This window comes from Geotrypetes seraphini, chromosome 1 (assembly GCF_902459505.1).
Source record: "Geotrypetes seraphini chromosome 1, aGeoSer1.1, whole genome shotgun sequence".
Lineage (NCBI taxonomy): Eukaryota > Metazoa > Chordata > Amphibia > Gymnophiona > Dermophiidae > Geotrypetes > Geotrypetes seraphini.
Window position 1 is genome coordinate 303164445 of NC_047084.1, and position 22072 is coordinate 303186516.

At 42.2% G+C, this 22072-nt stretch overlaps 1 protein-coding gene across 1 annotated transcript in view; it reads right to left on the bottom strand.

Moving 5' to 3' along the window:
• The window catches only part of LOC117365117 (matrix metalloproteinase-21-like), a 79631-nt gene that overhangs the window by 23764 nt on the left and 33795 nt on the right, over nucleotides 1-22072 (bottom strand). Inside the window, exons 5-6 of the mRNA XM_033955096.1 lie at nucleotides 13252-13391; nucleotides 8174-8315 (exon numbers count right to left, since the gene is read on the bottom strand). Of these exons, the coding sequence (XP_033810987.1) occupies nucleotides 8174-8315; nucleotides 13252-13391 (282 nt within the window). The remainder of the gene's footprint in view (nucleotides 1-8173; nucleotides 8316-13251; nucleotides 13392-22072) is intronic.

Sequence of the window (22072 nt, forward strand, 5' to 3'; positions counted from 1 at the left end):
AGATAGGGAAAATGCTTGAGTACCTGATTGTAAAACTGCTTAGATAATCTTGATAGGCGGTATATAAAAACCTAATAAACTTGAAACTTGTATGTTATGATTCCACCTTGATGTTCTGTGCAATTCTGGTCACCGTATCTTAAAAGAGATATAGCGGAATTAGAAAAGGTACAGAGATGGGCAATGAAAATGATAAAAGGAATGGGACGACTTCCCTTTGAGGGAAGTGCGCCTAACTTTTAGGAATGCCCTTGATCCTCCCCTGGTCATGTCCCCCTTTGAGATTCGTGCACTAGAAGTGATTCACGCCACTTTATAAAATACACTTACAAAGCTATGTGTGTAGCATCTAATTAGTGCCAATTAATGCCAATTATTACATATTAATTGCCAATTACCAGCATTGATCAGTTTGTTAAGTTGTGTGTGTAAATTTGTGCACATAACTTTGTTACACTATATAGAATCAAGCCATTAACCCTTAATTAATTCTAATTAACACCAATTACTCCATGTTTAAATGCTAATTATCAGTGCTAATTAACTTGTTATTCAATTAAATTGCACACACAATTTGGACAACCAAAATTGTGCACACAATTTGTGGCAATTTTTATAGACTAGGGGGGGTTTGCGTGCCTAAGCGCACAGAAAAGCAGCACTTACGTGCATTGTATAAGTTTCAAGTTTATTAAAATTTGATAAAATGCTAATCAAAATTCTAAGCGTTTAATAAAAATTTAAAATGGGGAACAATTAACATACTTATTAATGACAAGATGTAACTTACATGGAAAAAAAGGATAGTAGGGGGAAATACAATTTTAAAAAGAAAAGAGTACAATTAAGGTTAAAAACAAGAGGGCAATGGGAGAAATCATATCAGTATTGAGTGTGATTACTACAGAAATCGGTAGGGTGGACCCAGAGATCCTTTAGCATTCATATGCTTCTTTAAAGAGGAAACATTTAAGATTTCCCTTAAATTTATCTAAATTTTTCTCAGACCTTAAATGTGAAGGTAACAAGTTCCAAATTGTAGGAGCTATAGTTGCAAATAAAGAAGCCCTACGAGTACTGCAAGGGGCGTACACATGGGCGTGTCTCCAACATATGTACACAATTTACAGGATACTATAAGCTTCGCACATTGCATGACACTCTTAGGCACACCTATTTATGCCAGCCTTAGACCAGGATTAAATGGTTGTGACTACAGATAACATGTCAATGCAAGTTTAAGGTAACATTCTAGAACGGAACTGTGGTGCCTTAAAGCTATTATATAGTAGAATAGGTGCTCCCCATGCTGCAATGGGGCATCTAAATGAAGGTGTGCCCTTTTGTACAATTGCAACCAAAGTGACTTGGCCAGTGTTACAGACAGTGTTAGTGGGAGGAGGAGGATTTGGATTTCAATACTGACCTCCTAATTCCCTCCTTTTGAATAACGATTTTGAGTACTACTGACTTTTCACCTTCCTTGAAATCTCCCTACGTTTCAAGCTGTCATCCATTGCATTTCAAGATAGCAACTCTCAGGCTGAGCTACAGGGGTTATCTATAGGCCAGTAAAAGTGAATTGTTCAGCTGATCTCGTGGTCTCCTGGCCAACATCTGGTGTCTGTCAATGTCTGATTATTTTGTAAGCAAAAGAACAAATTCTGAAGTTCAGCAAGTGTGAGGTTCTTAGGGCCTATATATTAACTTGCACGAAGGCTTTGCAATTAATGCATTTTAACAGCTGCAGCCAAGATACAGTCAAACCTCTGTTAACTTGGAGGCATCCTCAACACCTTGGGAAAGGCAGCTGCACAATTCATGCAGAGAAATGCTAATGGTATGGTCAGAAATGAGGATATGTTTGCGGTTGCATGTGGTAATGACCTTCACAATTACTGCAAGGCACAGTCTTCACTCATCTCCAGTCCATACCAAACCACTTAATAGGAATTTTTAATTTAAGAGCTTAATGTGGTGTTGAGTCGTACACGATCACTAAAAGTTATATGAAACACCCAATATTAATATTAATATTACTTTTAATTAGTTACACTGGGCAGTTTTAGTGTACTCTTCATTTTCACAAAGTATCATGCAACAACACAAAATTGCTTTGAATTACTTAAGAATTGCCATACTGGGTTAGACCAGTGCCCAGTATCCTGTTTCCACAGTGGCCAATTCATATCACAAGTACCTGGCAGACACCCAAATAATAGCAACATTCTAAGTTTCCAAGTTTATTAAAATTTGAGGTTCTTTGTTATAAATAAACACTTACAAAAAAAAAAAATCTTACTATCCCGCGCCAATGGTAAACATTCTGGGCTGCTTACAATCTAGAATTTGGTAACAAGTTTACAATAAAATCATAAAACCACAAAACAACATAATTATGAGGTTAGGAAGGAGAGCTACAGATTCCAGGGCAAGCAGTGCTTTCCCCCATGTCTGGCTCAATAGTAGATCTCGGAGAGAGCGTGAACTCGCAGGCCTTGAGCATGCGCAGATGCTCAAGGCCCAGCAAAGAAAAGGACGCAGATCTTCGGGCACCGGCACCGGCATGTCCTGTGCGTTGGTGCCGGTGCCGGTGGCCAGATGGGGGTAAGCAGCATGTTCGGGTGGGTGCTGGGGGATATCAGATCGCAGCGGGGAGGGCGACGCGAGCAGGGGGATGCCGGATCACAGGGGAGAGGGTGCCAGATCATGGGGGGGGGGGGCAGATCACACGGGGGGCTTCGGGGGGGTTTCGGGGGGAGCAATGCTGGTTTTCGTGGGGAGGGGGGTGTAGAGCTGCGCCACTGGCCTCGGGGGGGGGGGGAGAGGGGTAGGAACGTATCAAGTGAGTTTCCCTTAATTCCTATGGGGAAACTTGCTTTGATATATGAGTATTTTGGTTTACAAGCATGCTTCTGGAATGAATTATGCTCGTAAACCAAGGTACCACTGTATCTCTAAAGTGCTGAAAGGCATAAGCAGCGCTGTACATTTTAACATACAATAGATGGTCCCTGCTCAGAAAAGCTTACAATCTAATTTAGACAGGACATTTTGGGGTTGGGAAGATTATGGTAAAGGAAATGATACAGTGGGTATAGGTATCTGACAGCAGTGAGTGGGAGTTAGGAGTTGAAACAGATTCAAAAAAGTGGGCTTTTAGCTTGGATCTGAACCCTGCTATGGAGGGAGCATGATGTATTGATTTAGGCAGCCTGTTCCAGGCATACGGCCCTGCAAGAAAGAAGGGAAAGAGTCTGGAGTTGGCAGTGAAAGAGAAGGGTACAGAAAAGAGGGGCTTGCCCGATGAACGGAGATCACGGGGAGGAGCATAGGGGGAGATAAGTGAAGAGAGATATTGGGGGGTTTCAGAGCGAATGCACTTGTAAGTCAGCAAGAGGAGTTTAAATTGTATTCGGAGATGGACAGGGAGCCAATGAAGTGACTTGAGGAGAGGAGTAATGTAAGAATAGTGGCTCTCACGGAATATAACATAAGAACATAAATATTGCCTCTGCCGGGTCAGACCAGGGGTCCATCGCGCCCTGCAGTCCGCTCCCGCGGCGGCCTTCCAGGTCCTTGACCTGTAAGTTCCCTCCACTTGACTTGTTTATGCCCTAATCCTGAAGTACATTGTACAGTACCCCTCTATCTATACCCTGTAATCCCTTTCTCCTTTAAGAAGTCATCCAAGCACTTTTTGAAACCCATTATTGTACTTTGTGCTATCACCTCTCCTGGAAGCGCATTCCAGGTGTCCACCACCCTCTGAGTGAAGAAGTACTTCCGAGCATTCGTCTTGAATCTGTCTCCTTTCAGTTTTTCTGAGTGCCCTCTTGTTTTTGATGTCCCTGCTAGCCTGAAGAATCTGTCCCTCTCTACCTTATCTATACCTTTCATGATTTTATAGGTATCTCTCATGTCCCCTCTAAGTCTCCGCTTTTCCAGGGTAAAGAGCCCCAGCCTCTCCAGCCTTTCGATATATGCAAGGTTTTCCATGCCCTTAATCATTTTTGTTGCTCTTCTCTGGACCCTCTCGAGCATCACTATAACCTTCTTAAGGTGCGGCAACTAGTATTGGACGCAGTACTCCAGATGCGGGCGCACCATCTCTCGATACAGCGGCAGGATAACTTCCCTCATTCTGGTAGTGATACCTCTTTTGATAACACCCAACATTCTGTTCGCCTTTTTTGAGGCCACTGCACATTGTGCCGCTGGCTTCATCATTGTATCTACCAATACCCCCAAGTCTTTTTTAAGGTTGCTTTCCCCCAATACCCTCCCTCCCATCGTATAGCTGTAAATCGGGTTCCCTTTCCCTATGTGCAAGACTTTACATTTCTCTACATTGAAGCTCATCTGCCATCTATTTGCCCACTCCCCCAGCTTGTTCAGATCACTTTGTAGATCCTTGCATTCCTCAATAGTTCTACTGGAGAGTTTTGTGTCGTCCGCGAATTTTATAACTTCGCACTTCATCCCTGTTTCCAGGTCATTAATGAATATATTGAACAGCAACAGTCCCAGCACCGACCCCTGAGTTGCATAGCAGAATTTTGAATGGATTGAAGAGGTGAGAGATGGACACGTGGGAGGCCTGTGAGAAGTATGTTGCAGTAGTCTAAGCACAAGGTGACGAGAGGATGGACAAGGGTTTTGGTCATATGTTCAGAGAGAAGAGGACGGATTTTGGTAATATTATAGAGAAGGAAGCGGTTTGTTGGATCTTAGAAGAGAAGGAGAGAGAGGAGTCAAAGATCACCCCAAGGTTGCGAGCCGACAAGACAGGGAAGAGGATAGTGTTATCCACCTAAATAGAGAACAGTGGGAGGAGGGAGGTGAGTTTAAGTCAAAAGATAAGGAGTTCAGTTTTAGCCATATTCAGATTGAGATGACGGCGAGACATCCAAGCGGCAATGTCGGACCGGCAGGCTGAAATTCGGGCCTGAACTCCCATAGCATCCGGCATGGAGAGGTATATCTGGGAGTCATCAGCATAGAGGTGATATTGAAAACCATGAGAAGAAATCAGCGTACCAAGAGAGCGGGTATATATGGAAAAGAGGAGAGGGCCCAGGACAGAGCCTTTAGCCCTTTTTTTTAATAGGACCAGATGTTGTACATGTTAAACATAACATAGTAACATAGTAGATGACGGCAGATAAAGACCCGAATGGTCCATCCAGTCTGCCCAACCTAATTCAATTTAAATTTTTAAATTTTTTCTTCTTAGCTATTTCTGGGCAAGAATCCAAAGCTTTACCCTGTACTGTGGTTTGGTTCCAACTGCCGAAATCTCTGTTAAGACTTACTCTAGCCCATCTAAACCCTCCCAGCCATTGAAGCCCTCCCTAGCCCATCCTCCACCAAACGGCTATATACAGACACAGACCGTGCAAGTCTGCCCAGTACTGGCCTTTGTTCAATATTTAATCTTATTTTCTGATTATAGATCCTTTGTGTTCATCCCACGCTTCTTTGAACTCAGTCACAGTTTTACTCTCCACCACCTCTCTCGGGAGCGCATTCCAGGCATCCACCACCCTCTCCTTAAAGTAGAATTTCCTAACATTGCCTTTGAATCTACCACCCCTCAACCTCAAATTATGTCCTCTGGTTTTACCATTTTCCTTTCTCTGAAAAAGATTTTGTTCTACATTAATACCCTTCAAGTATTTGAATGTCTGAATCATATCTCCCATGTCTCTCCTTTCCTCTAGGGTATACATATTCAGGGCTTCTAGTCTCTCCTCATACGTCTTCTGGCGCAAGCCTCCTATCATTTTCGTCGCCCTCCTCTGGACCGCCTCAAGTCTTCTTATGTCCTTCGCCAGATACGGTCTCCAAAATTGAACACAATACTCCAAGTGGAGCCTTACCAATGACCTGTACAGGGGCATCAACACCTTCTTCCTTCTACTGACTACGCCTCTCTTTATACAGCCCAGAATCCTTCTGGCAGCAGCCACTGCCTTGTCACACTGTTTTTTCGCCTTTAGATCTTCGGACACTATCACCCCAAGGTCCCTCTCCCCGTCCGTGCATATCAGCTTCACTCCTCCCAGCATATACGGTTCCTTTTTATTATTAATCCCCAAATGCATTACTCTGCATTTCTTTGCATTGAATTTTAGTTGCCAGGCATTAGACCATTCCTCTAACTTTTGCAGATCCTTTTTCATATTTTCCACTCCCTCTTCGGTGTCTACTCTGTTACAAATCTTGGTATCATCTGCAAAAATGCACACTTTTCCTTCTAACCCTTCAGCAATGTCACTCACAAACATATTGAACAGGATTGGCCCCAGCACTGATCCCTGAGGGACTCCACTACTCACCTTTCCTTCCTTCGAGCGACTTCCATTAACCACCACCCTCTGGCGTCTATCCGACAGCCAGTTTCTTACCCAGTTCACCACTTTGGGTCCTAACTTCAGCCCTTCAAGTTTGTTCAACAGCCTCCTATATCAAAGGCTTTGCTGAAATCCAAGTAAATTACATCTAGCATATGTCCTCGATCCAGCTCTCTGGTCACCCAATCAAAAAATTCAATCAGGTTCGTTTGGCATGATTTACCTTTTGTAAAGCCATGTTGCCTCAGATCCTGTAACCCTTTAGATTCAAGGAAGTACACTATCCTTTCAGCAAAACTTCCATTATTTTTCCAACAACTGAACAATATCTGCCCCCCCAAAAAAAGAAAAAAAAAACACTCTACCCCCGTTGATCATGGCCCTCCCCAATGTACCCCCTGACAAACTGCCACTAGAACCAGGAACCAACCCCCACCCCCACCCCACGGCAGCCAAAATGGCAGAAGGGATGCCCACTCCCTCCTGTCATGCCAACCCCATCCCCAAGCAATAAAAAAATGGAAGGAGGGATGTCCATTCCCTCCTGCTATGGTACCCCCCCTCCGCATAAGAGAAAAAGAAGAGATGCCTGTCCATGGGCAGGAAGGAGGGGAGAGGAGGGAAGGATGATGGACAATGGGAAGGAGGGAAGAAAGGGAGAGATATTGGACTCCTGGAGTGTGTGTGTGTGTGTGTGTGTGTGTGTGTTTGAGGGAGGGGGGGAGGGAAGGAGAAATATAGATGCTGGATAGAGAGGAGAGGGAAAATAAAGATGAGTGAGGGGTACAGACAGGAGGATTCTAACAAGAAGTTGGAAAGAGTGAGTGGGAAGGTACTGACTAGGGGGAAAAGAAGGGAGAGATAGAGAGATGTGACCATGGGTGGGAAGGAGAAGAAGGAAAGAAAGAGGGAGAAGCTACACTGTTGGGGGAGGATAAGAATAAGGGGACACGGAGATGCCAAACTATAAATGTAGAGGACAGATAGAAAGAGAGAGAGTGATCAGATAGGGAGGGAGAGAGGGGATGAGATCCTGGGCTCAGTCATAAATTTGTTATATTGTAATTTATTAATTTCATACTAATTTTCAAAAAATTAATGGAGGAAGGCAGGGGATGGGTGAGGTTTCACAGTGGCGGGAGGTGGGGGGGGGTGTTGTTCACCATGGGCTGGTGCCCATTAGGAATGGGGGCACAGCAAAGGTTTGACTAGAGCATCATATATCTTTGGGGCAGTTCTGCTTCTAGCCATACGAAGCTGACCACTTGTTGGATTTTGACCGTTATGCAATTTCGGTTTTGTTATTTTTCATTGGACATGGGCAGTTTTTGAAAGCTGAGACCTCAGACCTTCAAGACATATGGATTGCAGTTAAGCCACTGAGAGGGAAGAATTTTTCAGATATGTTAAAAAAAAAATAAAAAAAAATATATATATAGTTATAGTTATGATAAAATATTTCAATATAAGTACTATACTACTACTACTATTTATTATTTCTATAGCGCTGAAAGGCGTACGCAGTGCTGCACATTTTAACATAGAATATGAGAATTTAAGACTCTTTCAATATTGTTTATTGGAAGTTTTTATGCTGATGATGAATTCAACTAAAGTCTTTAAGGCTTGGATACACTCTTTTTTCTGCGTTCTGCGTTCTTTTTTCTGAGTTAATGTGGAATGGTGCATCTGATGATATGTGGCTGACACTCAAGCAGCCTCCCACCAGATTCCTTACCACTAAGCTTTGCATTGATCTGTTGTAAAAATGTGTGAAGCTAAAGAGAAAGAATTGGACTGTAGTCCTGTCTTCTTACCGTAAATCTTCTGAATGGCCTTCCTATCCATCCAATCCAGTTCCTCCTTTGTGTTTGCTGGGATATAGTTGGGCTGCATAACGGAGCCCATTTGGTTCATGTGGCTCAACCCCAAGACATGTCCAATTTCATGAAGTGCTACCTGAGTGTACAAAACAGAGCAATAATTAAAGTCTATGTCATGCCACTTAATCCTCTCAAAGCTCCAGATTAAGAAGACTGCTCTTCGTGACAGAATCATGCATCTAAGTCCAGTCATTCATAGGGACTGGTTCTCTATGGCTTATTTCCCATTCAATGTCAGGGCTCAAATCTTTTCCAGCCTCATCTATATTACAGTACAGTCTCGACATGGTCAATTTCTACTCTTTTTCTAGTTTCATCCATTCTATTGCTCTTTGCCTTCTCCTCTCTTCAGTTCCTTTTAACTTTCTTGTTTTCCTCTCATCTTATTTTCATTATTCTCTTAATTTGTCTTTGACTCTTCTTTGCCCTTTTCTCTTCCTTCTCGTTAATTAGTATATACAGTATTTGATATTTCTTTCTTTCTTTCTTTTTTTTGCAAAGCTACTTGCAATGAGGGGTATGGCTGTATGAATAACTTTGCTCTCTACATACTTTAGCATATCAGCTTGTTATTCCTAAACCATATTGATGGGCAGAAGCGGATATCACAGCCTCTGGGTTAAGAGAGTCCCAGAAATGCCCAACAGTGACATGGTGTTGCTGAATCCTGGATATATGCATATCAAAGCCATAAGCCTCTCACTGTCATGCTTAGGATATGGAGGGTAGGGCATTTTCAGGAAACCTCCGCTGCAGCTGCATGATGTTATCACTTTTGGATCTTTCTGCCTCAACTGACAGTAAGCAATAGTAAGTAGAGCAGGTTTCAGAAAGGCAGGAATTTGAGGCGTCGACAATGGGAAGCCAAAAGTGATGAAAAAATGCAGATAATAGAGGGTAATTCTATAACTGGGTGCCACAACTTTAAGTTCTGAAGTTACACAGGCTGTGAACCTATTCTATAAGTGTGCTTACACAATACTAGCATAAGTCTGTAACAGCGCACCTAAATTTAGGCATTTTACACTTCCCCCTCCGAATCCGCGGTTTCAGCATCTGCGGATTTGGTTATGCGCAATTTTTTTTTAAGGTGGAAAAGAACCCAACAACTTTATTTCGGACCTTCCCCACTTCCCTCCCAACTTCCCCCCAGCATCAAGGCCTTACCTGGTGGTCTAGCGGGCTTTCAGGGCAGGAGCAATCTTCCTACACTCCTGCCCCTTGCAGATCGCCAATAGGAAATAGCTGCCGTGAGCTCCTGTCGTAGTCTCGAGAGACTACGGAAACTCACGGCAGCCATTTCCTATTGGTGATCTGCACAGGGCAGGAGCATAGGAAGATCGCTCCTGCCCTGAAAGCCCGCTAGACCACCAGGTAAGGTCCGGGGGTGGGTCAGAGCCGGCACAAAGTTATTCGCAATTTTTCACACTTCGCGGTCCGGTTCTGCCCCTAACCCCCGCGAATTCCAAGGGAGAAGTGTATTTATTTATTTAGCCCATCCTCCCAAAAGAACCCAGAATAGGTTACAGGAGTACATACACAGTACAGTATAGTCAAGACAAATATGAACAAAACGTATTCGTAAAGCTAGTGGTAGAATGACTGGGTTATGGTAAATAGAGAACATGTGAGATACAGTCGGTGACTATACATGTTATAGTAGAAATAAACAGCTGAGATATATTAATTACCCATACATGCTTTAGTAGATATAAACCTCAGAGCTACACTATTTAACTATAGTAGACATAAACATCCGAAATACTCTAATTAACTAAACTCAACTCAACTAAACCTTGGGTTTATATACCGCATCTTCTCCGCAACGTGGAGCTTGGCACGGTTACAGGAATTGGGAAAGAAACGGAACTCCAATGGAATTATAGAAATAAGTATGAAGCGAGGTTTAGAGGGCTTAGTGTACCAGAGAGGGAAAGAAAAGTTACATTTTAGAGAATAGCCAAGTTTTCAGATGCTTACGGAATAGTTGAAGGGAGCTCAAGTTACAAAGTGGGGAGGTAAGATTATTCCAGAGCTCCGTGATTCTGAAGGGGAGGGAAGATCCTAGTTTACCAACATGGGATATGCTTTTTAAAGAGGGGAAGGATAATTTTAGTTTATGGGCGGATCTAGTGGAATTTGGATTTGAGGAATTCCAGGATAATGGAATAAAAGGAGGGAGGATGTCGTGCAGAATCTTGAAGGTTAAGCATGCACATTTAAAGTGGACCCTGGAGATTACAGGAAGCCAGTGGAGCTTGGACAGGAGTGGTGAGACATGGTCAAATTTACTTTTTGAGAAGATAAGCTTAGCAGCGGTATTCTGGATTAGTTGGAGTCTATGGAGGCTTTTCTTTGTTAGGCTTAAGTAGATAGAATTGCAATAGTCCAATCTGGAAAGGATGGTAGATTGGACGAGGACGGCGAAGTGGTTTTGATGCTTTGGTGAGGAACTTAGCGTTATGGCCTAGTTGATGAGTTTACATCATGTCAAAAGCAGAAAGAAATGTTCACACCTAAATGCAACAGTTACAAACATTGGGCCTCTTCTATCAAGCTGCGCCAGCAGTTTGTAGCGCGGTGAGCCGTGCTACATGGCCTGCGCTGCTCGAATCGGGAGCAGCACTGGCCATTCAGTGCAGCTCTCTGTACTAAAAACTGCTAGCGCATTTTGATAGAAGAGGCCCATAATGTACAGTATTCTGTAAGTTAAGCTCAGAAATGTTGGCCATGCCCAGGCTTCTCCCCTTGTAAATGCCTTCTTGCATTTACATGCTAAGGCAGTTGTGCGTGTATGTTACAGAATACCACTGAGTGCAAGGTACGTATTTATGTGCATAACTGTTATGGTTATGTGTTTAAGAGCTAGCATTCTATAACTTGTGTGCACAGTTGGGCCTGGATTCTCTAACCAGTGCCATTGTTGGCGGCTGCCTTAAAAGTAGCCGACGATCATGTGTCAATCATGCAACGGTGCCATTTAGAGAATCCACACCTCTGGCAAAGATAGGCACTGGAAATGTAGTCCAGGGTTTTCCAGGCCGACATTTCCAGTCCCTACCTTTAATGTGAATCACGCCTAGGTAGGTGTTTTACAGTACCTAATGCCACTGCTGGCATTAGCCACACCTACAGTGGCATTGGGCACAGTTCCAGTAGATGCCTTGAAAATCAGTTTAAAATGGCATTTAAGTGGCATTTTTTGCTTAGTTTGAGTACCTACTGGCGCCTAAAAAAAACCGGCACTGTTTAGAGAATCCGGACCCTAGTGCCTAAATTTGGGCAACCTGTTATAGAGTAAGAGAGTAGCTATTCAAGAAATGGCTATATATTAGAAATGGAAAAGTTAATACATGGTACTTCTCGATAAATAACCTGAGCTATGAATTGGAGACTTTATTGAAAAATTTGGGCATCACCAGAATATTACCATGGTATCTCAGGTTTTCAACCTTGGAAAAAGTTGTGTTGGGGTTATGCGTAATATTCAACGAGGTAGGAAATATTTTCAGTTGGATAAATTTTAAATTGTTGTTCAGGCATTATTGTTATCCGTAATAGATTATTGCAATATTGCTTATTTGGGCTGTTACTTGATGAGAAGGCCACAAATGTTACAAAATACTGTATAGCCATTCGGCTGGTTTGCTCACTTGGTAAGTTTGACAGAGTCACACTATGCTACATAAAGCTCCATTGCTGCCAATAGAATCCAGAATCCATTTAAAATTATATAGTCTTGTTTTTTTAAAAAAGCTAATTCATTGTACAAGTGGGTGCTATAAAGTTCTCAGCCTAACAAAAACGAGAATGTCAAAATATAGAATTTCATTTCTGCAAATTGGCATGTAACGAAATAAGATAACACTTTTTTTTAGCTACAGTGGCAACATAAAGCTTAGAATTTAGGAAGTTGGTTAGTTGGGCTGAGAACTTTTCAACACCCCATCATATGTAATAAAAGTGAGCCAAGTATAGGACAATCAAGCCATTGTGACATCACTGTCAGATTGGCTCTTATTGGTGGAATGAAGCATCATGACATCACAATCTCATCTCTGGTTACCAAAGACTGAAACTCTTCACACTATGAGGTGGTGCTGAAAATTTCATAGCCCATCCAAGAAGAGAATGACGTGGATATGGTTCAATCAATGATCTAAAGCAATGTCAAAACATAGAATTTAATTTCTGCAGATTGGCACATAATGAAATAAGATAACACTTTTTCCAGCTACTGTGGCAAAATAACACTCAGAATCTAGGAAGTTGGTTGGTTGGGCTGAGAATTTTTCAGCACCTCCTCGTATGGCTCCACCTTACATGTTAGGACTGATTAAAACGTTACATTTAAAATATGAAACTCAAGCTAAAATTGACATTTCCTTTTTGTAAAAATATAAACTCTAATAGGATATTTTCAGCCAATTTCTGCTATCAGGCATCTAAGTTGGTGAATTATAATACTTTTTGGTCTTTTATTAAGGTTTCCTTTTACAAAGGTGCGCTAGCGGTTTTAGCGCATGAACCGGATTAGCGCTTGCTAGCTGAAAATCTACTGCCTGCTCAAAAGGAGGTGGTAGTGGCTAGCGCGCACAGCAATTTAGCGGGCGCTATTCTGCGCATTAAAGCCCTAGTGTGGCTTTGTAAAAGGAGCCCTAAGTCTATGCTGTTCAGGAAACATGTTATCTAAAAAACTGAATTTTAAGGTGCTTCTTTTGCCCCCCTTTTACAAAACCGTGAAAGTGTTTTTTAGCAAAGGCCATCGCCCTAGGAGCGTCAGGAGCAGCGCAAAGCATTCAGCATGCCAGCTTGCACTAAAAAACGCTTTTGTAGTTTTGTAAAAGGGGGGATTGGTTCAGTATGAGGTAAATTTAAAGACTGGTTTTAATTTGTAAATTAGTCTTGTAATTCCTAGAAAGATTATTTCAGTGTAATCTGCCGTGGATTGGTATGGGTAAAATAAAAATTTTGGATAATGTAATGTAAAACTGCGTTTGGTTTTCACCAACCTTAAGGAGACTGATGCCCTCTTCACTGTTGGGAGGCACAAAGTGTTCATCGTCGTCAAAATGAATGTCTCCCAGGTGCCAGGCATGAGCAAACTCCTGCCCCATTCCATCAAAGACCTGTGAACAGCCCAGGTGACGGCCTAAAGGAAGAAGAGAAACCCACAGTTTCATTAATTATTTATTGAGATATATTAACCGCCGCTATGAAGAGATTCACCCAAGGTGGTGTACAGCAGGTATAATTCAACTTAAAGCTTATAATTATGTTAACAGCATAACCGTAGTAAAAAGACCAAATATAAACATAAATAGAGTGAATGAGGAACAGTTAAAATCAGTAAATTTAAACTTAATAAAAGGACTACCGGGAAATAGTTTCAAAAATATACTTATTAACAGAATTGAAATTCAAATTAGAGAGATATAATACATACTAAAAGGGAGACATAATACTTAGGAAACATCTAATAAAAAATCAGAACATTAAAATAAATAGATATAACGCTAATGCTTTTCTATAATACAAATTATCCTATAGCCAAGGGATCAAATGCCTAGATGGGGACAAAATGGGTGGTACTGAGTGAGTTGGGATAAACAAATGAGAGGTTAAACTCAAGTCAAGTTGTTTATACAGTTAAACAAAGTATAATGATTTAGTTAATATGTGTGGTGATCTAGTCCTAGTGCAGAATGAGTGTATAGTCAGTCACTCTATGTATTAAAGGCTTGGATGAAAAGCCAGGCTTTCACCTGCTTCCTGAAGTAGAGGTAGTCTGGAGTTAGACGTAGCCCTTCTGGGAATAAATTCCAGAGTGTGGGTGCTACTCCTTGCTGGTGGATATCACAATGTACAGTTAACATATGGATCTGGAATGGCCAAGTTGTTGCTCCTTACACCCCGTATCACAAAGCCCTTCGCTATACATGCTTACCAAAGTTCATATATTCACAACAATAATGTGGACAATAAATAAACCACAGACACTTTATTGATGGTAAAACCAGGCCGCAGCTTTATTTATTGGGGACAACCAATAAGCAATCAACAATTGCTTCAGCTCCTGAGCTACAAAACATTGCAATTTGACAAGAACTCAAAATTGTATACCCCTGACTCTGCCACATCAGCAAGAGCCTAAGGGGTGGCATGGACCTCCATGCCCCATTCTGTGCCACCTGTATCAAGGCAGATTCGCTCACCTGAGCTCATTTCCCTTAAGTGCTCATCCCTTGATGAGCCTAGGGTGTAGGCATGGACCTCTATGCCCCCATTTCACCTGACCCTCGGCATCGCCACTCAACTGAGCTGACTACCAAATACCTGCTCATCTTTTGATGAGCCAAAACCTTGTAACTCGAGATTACCACTGCTGCAACAACCCTAAAACCCTGAATCTCCCAAGTGAACCCGATAATCACAAGGGGAGGGTGGGAGGGAAAGTTGTCTCTGAGGGACCGGGAAGCATACTGTTCCTCGGAGGCATGAAGACTATATATCCCCACCCATCATGCCCTGCTTCCCCTCTCACAGCCAATCACTCTCCGGCCATCTGGCAGGAAATCACGTCCCTCCTCATGTCCCATGACCTGTGACTTCAGCGGAAGTTCATACTTCCCATAAAATATTTTGAAGTCAGTTACTGTTAACCGGTCAGATATTTGTTTTATGATCGGGATATTAAAAACTAATAAACTTGGAAACTTGGAAACTTAGTTATTTGCCCAATTTAAAAGTTGTGGGTAGAACTGGTTTAATCGGCATAGATATAGAATTTTGTATTCACTGACCAAAGCAGCTCAGTCAGAGGCTTAAAGTAGATATTACATAAGATGGGAGAGAGTATGGACCCCTTTGTATGGGTATAGAATTCATCAAATCCTTCAAATTAATCCACAGGACACAACACTCAGCTGAATGAATTTGCACAATAACTTCTATTTTGAATTGGTAGTGATGGCATAGAAATAAATGCAAATCATAAACACTCTTAAGTGCATCGTGGTTGTCAGTGAATAATTCCAGGGTTTAAAATACAAACATACTCCCTCTACACACATTGCCCTCACACCTTAAACATACTCCTCTCCCAAACAGACTCTCCCCAACCCCCTCCCCTCAAACTGACACCCTCTATATATATCCCACTACTCAGACTCCTTAAACCTTCTACAACCCACATCTAATATAATAAAATGGTAGGACGCGCATGCGCACTAAAAAAATCGTGTTCCCTGGTCCCGTCGCGGAAACACGAGTGCGCATGCGCGCCTACTACGTCACCACAGCCTGCTCTCCACCTCGCGCCGCTACAGGCCCCACACTCGCAACTCACACATCCGCTGCAGCCTAGCAACTCCGACCACAACCTTCCCCCCTCAACCGCCTAGGAGCTGCGGCGGGGGCTTTCAGAACAGAATATGATTACCATGTTTCTTTAGGCAGCCCCGGTTGTTTACTTGGATTCAATGTCAGCATTAGGGTTCGCCGGCCGCCAGCCGTGAGAGGAAGGCCGCCGCAGCCTCGCCGCTAGGTAGGGGGACAACAATCGCGCTTATGCTCAAGCCGCCGCCACTCTCTCTCTCTCGAACTCCTCTCTCGAACCGCACCAGGATCCAGAGAGGAGCTGCGGCGGGGGCTTGAGCATAAGCGCCATTGTTGTCCCCCGAGGCTGCGGCGGCCTTCCTCAACCGGCTCACATTGAATCCAAGTAAACAACCGGGGCTGCCTAAAGAAACCGGTGCTTGGCCCGCCAAACAATTCCTGCCGTTGCCGAAATTTGCCCCACCGTTCCTTCCCTTCCTCCATCAGGTCAGTTCAGCTCCGTCTATGTTAAAAGCAGCTGCTTTGAAATTGGAGCCCTGCCGCCACCGTAACACGTTCCCTCTGTCGCGGTCCAATATGTCAGAGAAGGGGCGGGACCAAGGCAGAGGGAAACGTGCTACGGCAGTGGCAGGCCTCCGATTTCAACGCGGCTCCTTTTAACATTGGTGGATTCACTGCACCTCATGGAGGGAGGGAAGGAAAGGTGGTTGGGCGCTGTTGAGCCCCTCTTTGCCCTCAGACCTCTCCTAACTGCTCCCTCCTGTCTCAGACCACTGGGGGGAGGTGCCTGTCTTCAGCTGCCGGGATGGAGGGAGGGAAGAAGAAAGAAGGGGCCCTGGCAAGCGAGTTATCAAAAGCCAACCATAGCCTGGGACCCCTACATGATATGAATAATGACCAGACAACAAAAGGTAAGAAAAATAATTTTATTTTCTGTTTTGTGATTACAATATGTCAGATTTGAAATGTGTCTTGAGGGAGGCTGCCGCCGTGGCTTTGGACAGAGGGGTACCATTTTCGTGGGAGCTGGCCTTCGGAGAGGCTTGGGACGCGGGGATGGATGCGGGAGGGGCTGCCACTGCGAAGGGCTTTGGTGGGGGAGCCAGCCAGACCGCGAGTGTGGGGACGTTGTAAGCACGGATTGGTCAAGGAGCCGCCGCTTCTGAGGCTTTGAAATTGCTCTCCCACCGTCACTCCCTCCCGCCCCGGCTCTGCCTCTGCCCCTGCCCAGGTTCAAAAGCAGGAGAGGCGGTCATCTAGCACCCGTTAATCTAACGGGCTTAAACACTAGTGAATTTATATGATATGTTTATTTGGGGATATTATATTTGTTCAAATGAGATGCAACAGTAGTTGACAGCTTTATGTAATTGTGTGTGGGTTTTAAGTGTTGTGTATTCAAAATTCAATAAAAGAAAGATTTAAATTGAAAGCATAGCCTTAAACCATCCAGCATGCTTCTTACAGATTCTAGGATCTTATAGCAAATTAATTTAAATTTCATTAAGGGCAGTTAAGAAGCATGTCTGGTTTCTATAAATCCAACAATATGATTTATAATACTTCACCAGCCCCTCACACTCACATGTGTAAATAAGCCAAAGTGGCCAATATTCAAAACAATTTAACTCGCCAGTTAAATTGCTTGTTTGAGGCTAATCGGTCATTTCAGAGGCACTTAATTACAGCTGAGCATGAGGAATCTTTTCTTTTTGAACAAGTTATTGATCTTAATTTTATTTTTCTACTAGTCTTTAAGCCCGTTACATTAACTGGTGTTAGAATAGATGTTTGTGTCTGTCTTTCTTTCTTTCTTTTTCTCTCTTTCCTCTACTGTCCACCACCACCCCTTGCCTGCTCCCCCTGTCCAGCAGTAGCCCTTCTCCCTTATTTTTACCCCCCCTGTCCAGTAGCACATCTTCCCTGCTCCCCCTGTCCAGCAGCAGCCCTTCTCCCTTCGTTTTACCTCCCCCCTGTCCAGCAGCACCTCTTTCCTGCTCCTCTGTCCAGCAATAGGCCTTCTCCCTTCCTTTTATCTCCGCCCCTGTCCAGCAGAATCCCTTCCCTGCTCCCCCTATCCAGCAGCACCCCTTCTCCCTTCGTTTTACCTCCCCCCTCTCCTTCAGCACTTCTTCCCTGCTCCCCCTGTCCAGCAGCACCTCTTACCTGATCCCCCTGTCCAGCAGTAAGCCTTCTCCTTTCCCTGCTCCCCCTGTCCAGCATCCACTAGCCCGGGCAGCCTCGGAGCTTTTGCTAGGCCGGCCCATCTCGCATTTTTGAAGTGGGCCGGCCTAGCAAATGCCCCGCGGCTTCTGCGTTTGCTGGTCCAGGGGTGAGAAGAGGCGTCCCAGCAGCGCAGGAGTCAAACCACCACCACCGATGAAATCGCTGCACGTGCTGCAAGCCGTCGTAAGCTGCCCCACGCACCTGAAATAAAATTTGGCATGGAGGCACACATCACGCTGTCAGGGAACTCGGCGTTGTGCATGTGCGCTTAGGGTTTTATTATAGAGGATTTTTCTTCTTGCTTTTCTTCTCAATTTTACTTATTTTTTCTTTTTTGTGTCTTTTCTTCTTTTTATACAAACATACTTAATACCTTATAATTTATATTTATCTCATGGAATTTCATGGTTTGATTAGTTACTACAGAACTTGGGCTCCACCGATTTCAATTAAACAGACATAACTGCATTAATTATTTTCGTATTTAGACAAAGTAGGTGTATCTAGTAATATTTTAAGATTTTTTATGCAGTAAGCATTTGGAAACAAATTCTTAAAATGGCGCCATTAGTTAGGTGGCGATAGTTGCCATACTGCCGCCTAACTTAATTGTTTTAATTGGTTCAATTGGTTCAATCAGTGCAGTAATTATCAAAGAAGGTAAAAGATCAATTTTTGGGCCAAACCACAATAATTTCATTTTTGCTGCATTAAGCTTCATTTGAACAGATGTAGCCCAGGTTTGTAATCTGGAAATACAAGAGTTAATATTTGATTCAAAGTTGATCAGCATTGGGTCTACTTCTAATAAGATGAAGATGTCATCAGCATATATGAATATTGTCTCAAAAGCAGTTGACATATTTCTTTATGGTGGTCATATAGACGTTATAAAGAAGGGACAATGGAGAGCTCTGTGGAACACCACAGACAGGCTTCCATGTTGCTAAGGTTTTACCTCCAATATTAACTTTTTATGAATGCAAAGTTAGAAATCTTACAAACCAGCTCAATACTTTTTGATCTAAATCTATGTCTGAAAGTAGTTGGATTAATGTTTCTTGATGAACAACATCAAAAGCTGCAGAAAGATCAAACTACAACAGAATAGCAAAACGATTTTGTGATAGTAAACTTTGGATCTTGGAATTAGAGATAGTAACAGAGTTTCTGTACTAAAATTATATCTAACGCCATGTTGAAATGGCAAAAGTATTGAGAATTTATCGAAATAACTAGAAAGTTGTCTAGAAATAATGGTCTCTATCATCTTTGTTAACAGTGATAGGGTTGTAATAAGATGGAATATCTGGGTCTAAATCCACACTTTTCAGCAATGGCATTAGAGCAATATGTCCCATGCTATTTGAAAAGCAACCATTATCCAGGATGTAGTTTATAAAAGATGTTAACCAAACTTTAAATACCTGAATATTTAAATGCCTGAATATTTCAAAAAATATAAGAAGGAAAAGGATCAAGAATGCATCTTTTTTGTCCAAGTTTATCACATAGCTTCTTAACCTGATCATTGTAGGGGAGAGTGTGGCGCAGTGGTCAAAGCTACAGCCTCAGCACCCTGAGGTTGTAGGTTTAAGCCCACGCTGCTCCTAGTGACTCTGGGCAAGTTACTTAATCCTCCCCATTTCCCCAGGTACCTTAGATAGATTGTGAGCCCGCTGAGACAGAGAGGGAAAACTGCTTGAGTACCTGAATAAATGCATGTAAACCATTCTGAGCTCCCCTGGGAGAACGGTATAGAAAATTGAATTGAATAAATTTACAGTTTCAAAATTGCACCAGGTCCAAATCAGAATAAAGATCATCATGTTTACATTTCCAAAAGAAGTCCTTATAGTCAAATTATGAAGCTGCACTAGTGAGTGCCATGCGGCAAAAGCCCAGGAGCCCTTTAAATCTCATGGGCTTTGGGGCAGTTACCATAGCGACCTGCTCTGATTGTCTTCATGAAAGAGGCCTTTAGTGAGCATGTACACTGTTTTCTGTGGACACAGCTCTTCAGCAGTTCTCTGTGAGCTACAGCTTAAAGGTGAAGCTTTTTGAATAACATAATTACAAAGTTTATTTTCTAAATTTTAAAATTTCAAAAATTTTAGCTCCTTGGTTAGTTCACTCTTGTACATGATGGTTTTAAGAACAGGTATCAGCACAAAAAGTAGCTTTTAAGGGTCTTGCTTAGTAAGTGCAGCATGTTCAATGGGTTTTTGATATACTGTACATCAGAACTGCCAAGTTACTTTGTTCCAGGCTCAAAACGTTTTGGCCAGTCCTGGCTTTGAACTTATATTCCAAAGCAGTATGTGATTTGTAGTGCTTCATCCTACCCAGTGAAATCAGTGCTGCAAGACAATGCACCAGGATGAGATGATCCTGGACTATCCCAAAATCTCCAGCTTAGAACTAGGTAACTTAGCCTTTCTGTACACATATTTCAGGAGTGAAGTTTTTTTTTTTTTTTTAAAGCATATCTATGATTCATTTTAAATCTAGTTCAAATTTTATAAATTTCCTTTTGGGTAGGAATTATATATTGTCTTTGTGCCGAGACCCACTTCCCACAGCGTTTTGATTTCCTAATGTTTTCTCGTCATGCAGCTATCTTCTGTTCATTGCTTTATTAAAGTGGTAGTTGAACCAAGACTATTAGATCTAGAGAAAGATATTTACGCTTATAAGTAAGTATAAGTATTCATTCTCTTTTTATAATTTTACATTTGCGTACAAACAGATACCATCTTAACATAAGATTTCAAAATAAGTCTCTAAATCTTTCTTCTGTTGTGTTGCATACTCTCCACTGACACTGATACAATGCATTTAGATTGAGAGCATTTAGAATGAGAACAGGGTACATTTCTCCCTCCGTATTCGCTGTGATAGGGGATTAACAGACCCACGAATACAGAAAAACCACAAATAACTTTTTCATATAGTATTCGCTGTTTTCTATTAAAAACCATCGTAAATATGGTGAAACCGCGAATAACATGGTGGGAGACCTGGCCTGTTCCTGAAGGAGAGGCAAAACATGGTGAAGAAAGTACTGGGAATCAGCAATTTTCTCTGTAAACACTTGGAATCAGTGATTTCTCTATGCAAGCTGACGTAACTTGGGGGGAGGAGCCAGCAAGCTAAAAACCGTGAATAGTCCAAACCGCGATTGCTGAAACTGCGAATACAGAGGGAGAAGTATATGTACTGTTTTGTATTTGTTTGTTTTTTTTAGCTTTCATTAAATATGTAGGAATTAGTTTATTTTTATTTTTATTATAAATATGCAAATATACATATATGCAAATATACAATAGATAACTCAAACATGAAACAGACTAGTTGTACATATCACAGTTAATAAGCGGGAAGATAGTAGTAATTATAAGCCAATACAACCAGTGTCTCATGTCAACCAAATCCAGCAGGGACAGTACATATAATTTCAGATTAGAGTATATGTGTAAAGCATAGAAGAGAGTTCCCACTGAGCATCCCAAGCGACTTAATTAACTGACAAGAAGTGGCTCTCTCTATATTTTATAAATATTACATTGATATTACATTGAGATAATTTATGTCAACGGTCCAAGTCATAATAAAGTTGAACAGGTCTCCATACTTTGAGAAAAGAACTAATAGAATTATGTTTTTCAGCTATTACACTTTCAGATTTGTTGGTTATGTATACAATGTTCCACCATACAATGTATTCTACCTTAGATAAGCCCTTCCAACAGTGCAAGATGTTTTTAATAGCCAAGAATAATAAGATGTTAAATAAACAAGCATTGGGCTCGGGCATAGAGTATGTGAGACCATGTTGTCCAAGAATAATAATTTTAAGATGTAAGGGTTCATTAATATTTAGAATGGTGGCTATGGTAACATAGTAACATAGTAGATGACGGCAGATAAAGACCTGAATGGTCCATCCAGTCTGCCCAACCTGATTCAATTTAAATTTTTTAATTTTTTCTTCTTAGCTATTTCTGGGCAAGAATCCAAAGCTTTACCCGATACTGTGCTTGGGTTCCAACTGCCGAAATCTCTGTTAAGACTTACTCCAGCCCATCTACACCCTCCCAGCCATTGAAGCCCTCCCCAGCCCATCCTCCACCAAACGGCCATATACAGACACAGATCATGCAAGTCTGCCCAGTACTGGCCTTAGTTCAATATTTAATACTAGTCTTATAGCCCGTTAAATTAACGGGTGCTAGAATATGTGTGTGTGTGTCTGTCTTTATTTTTTTT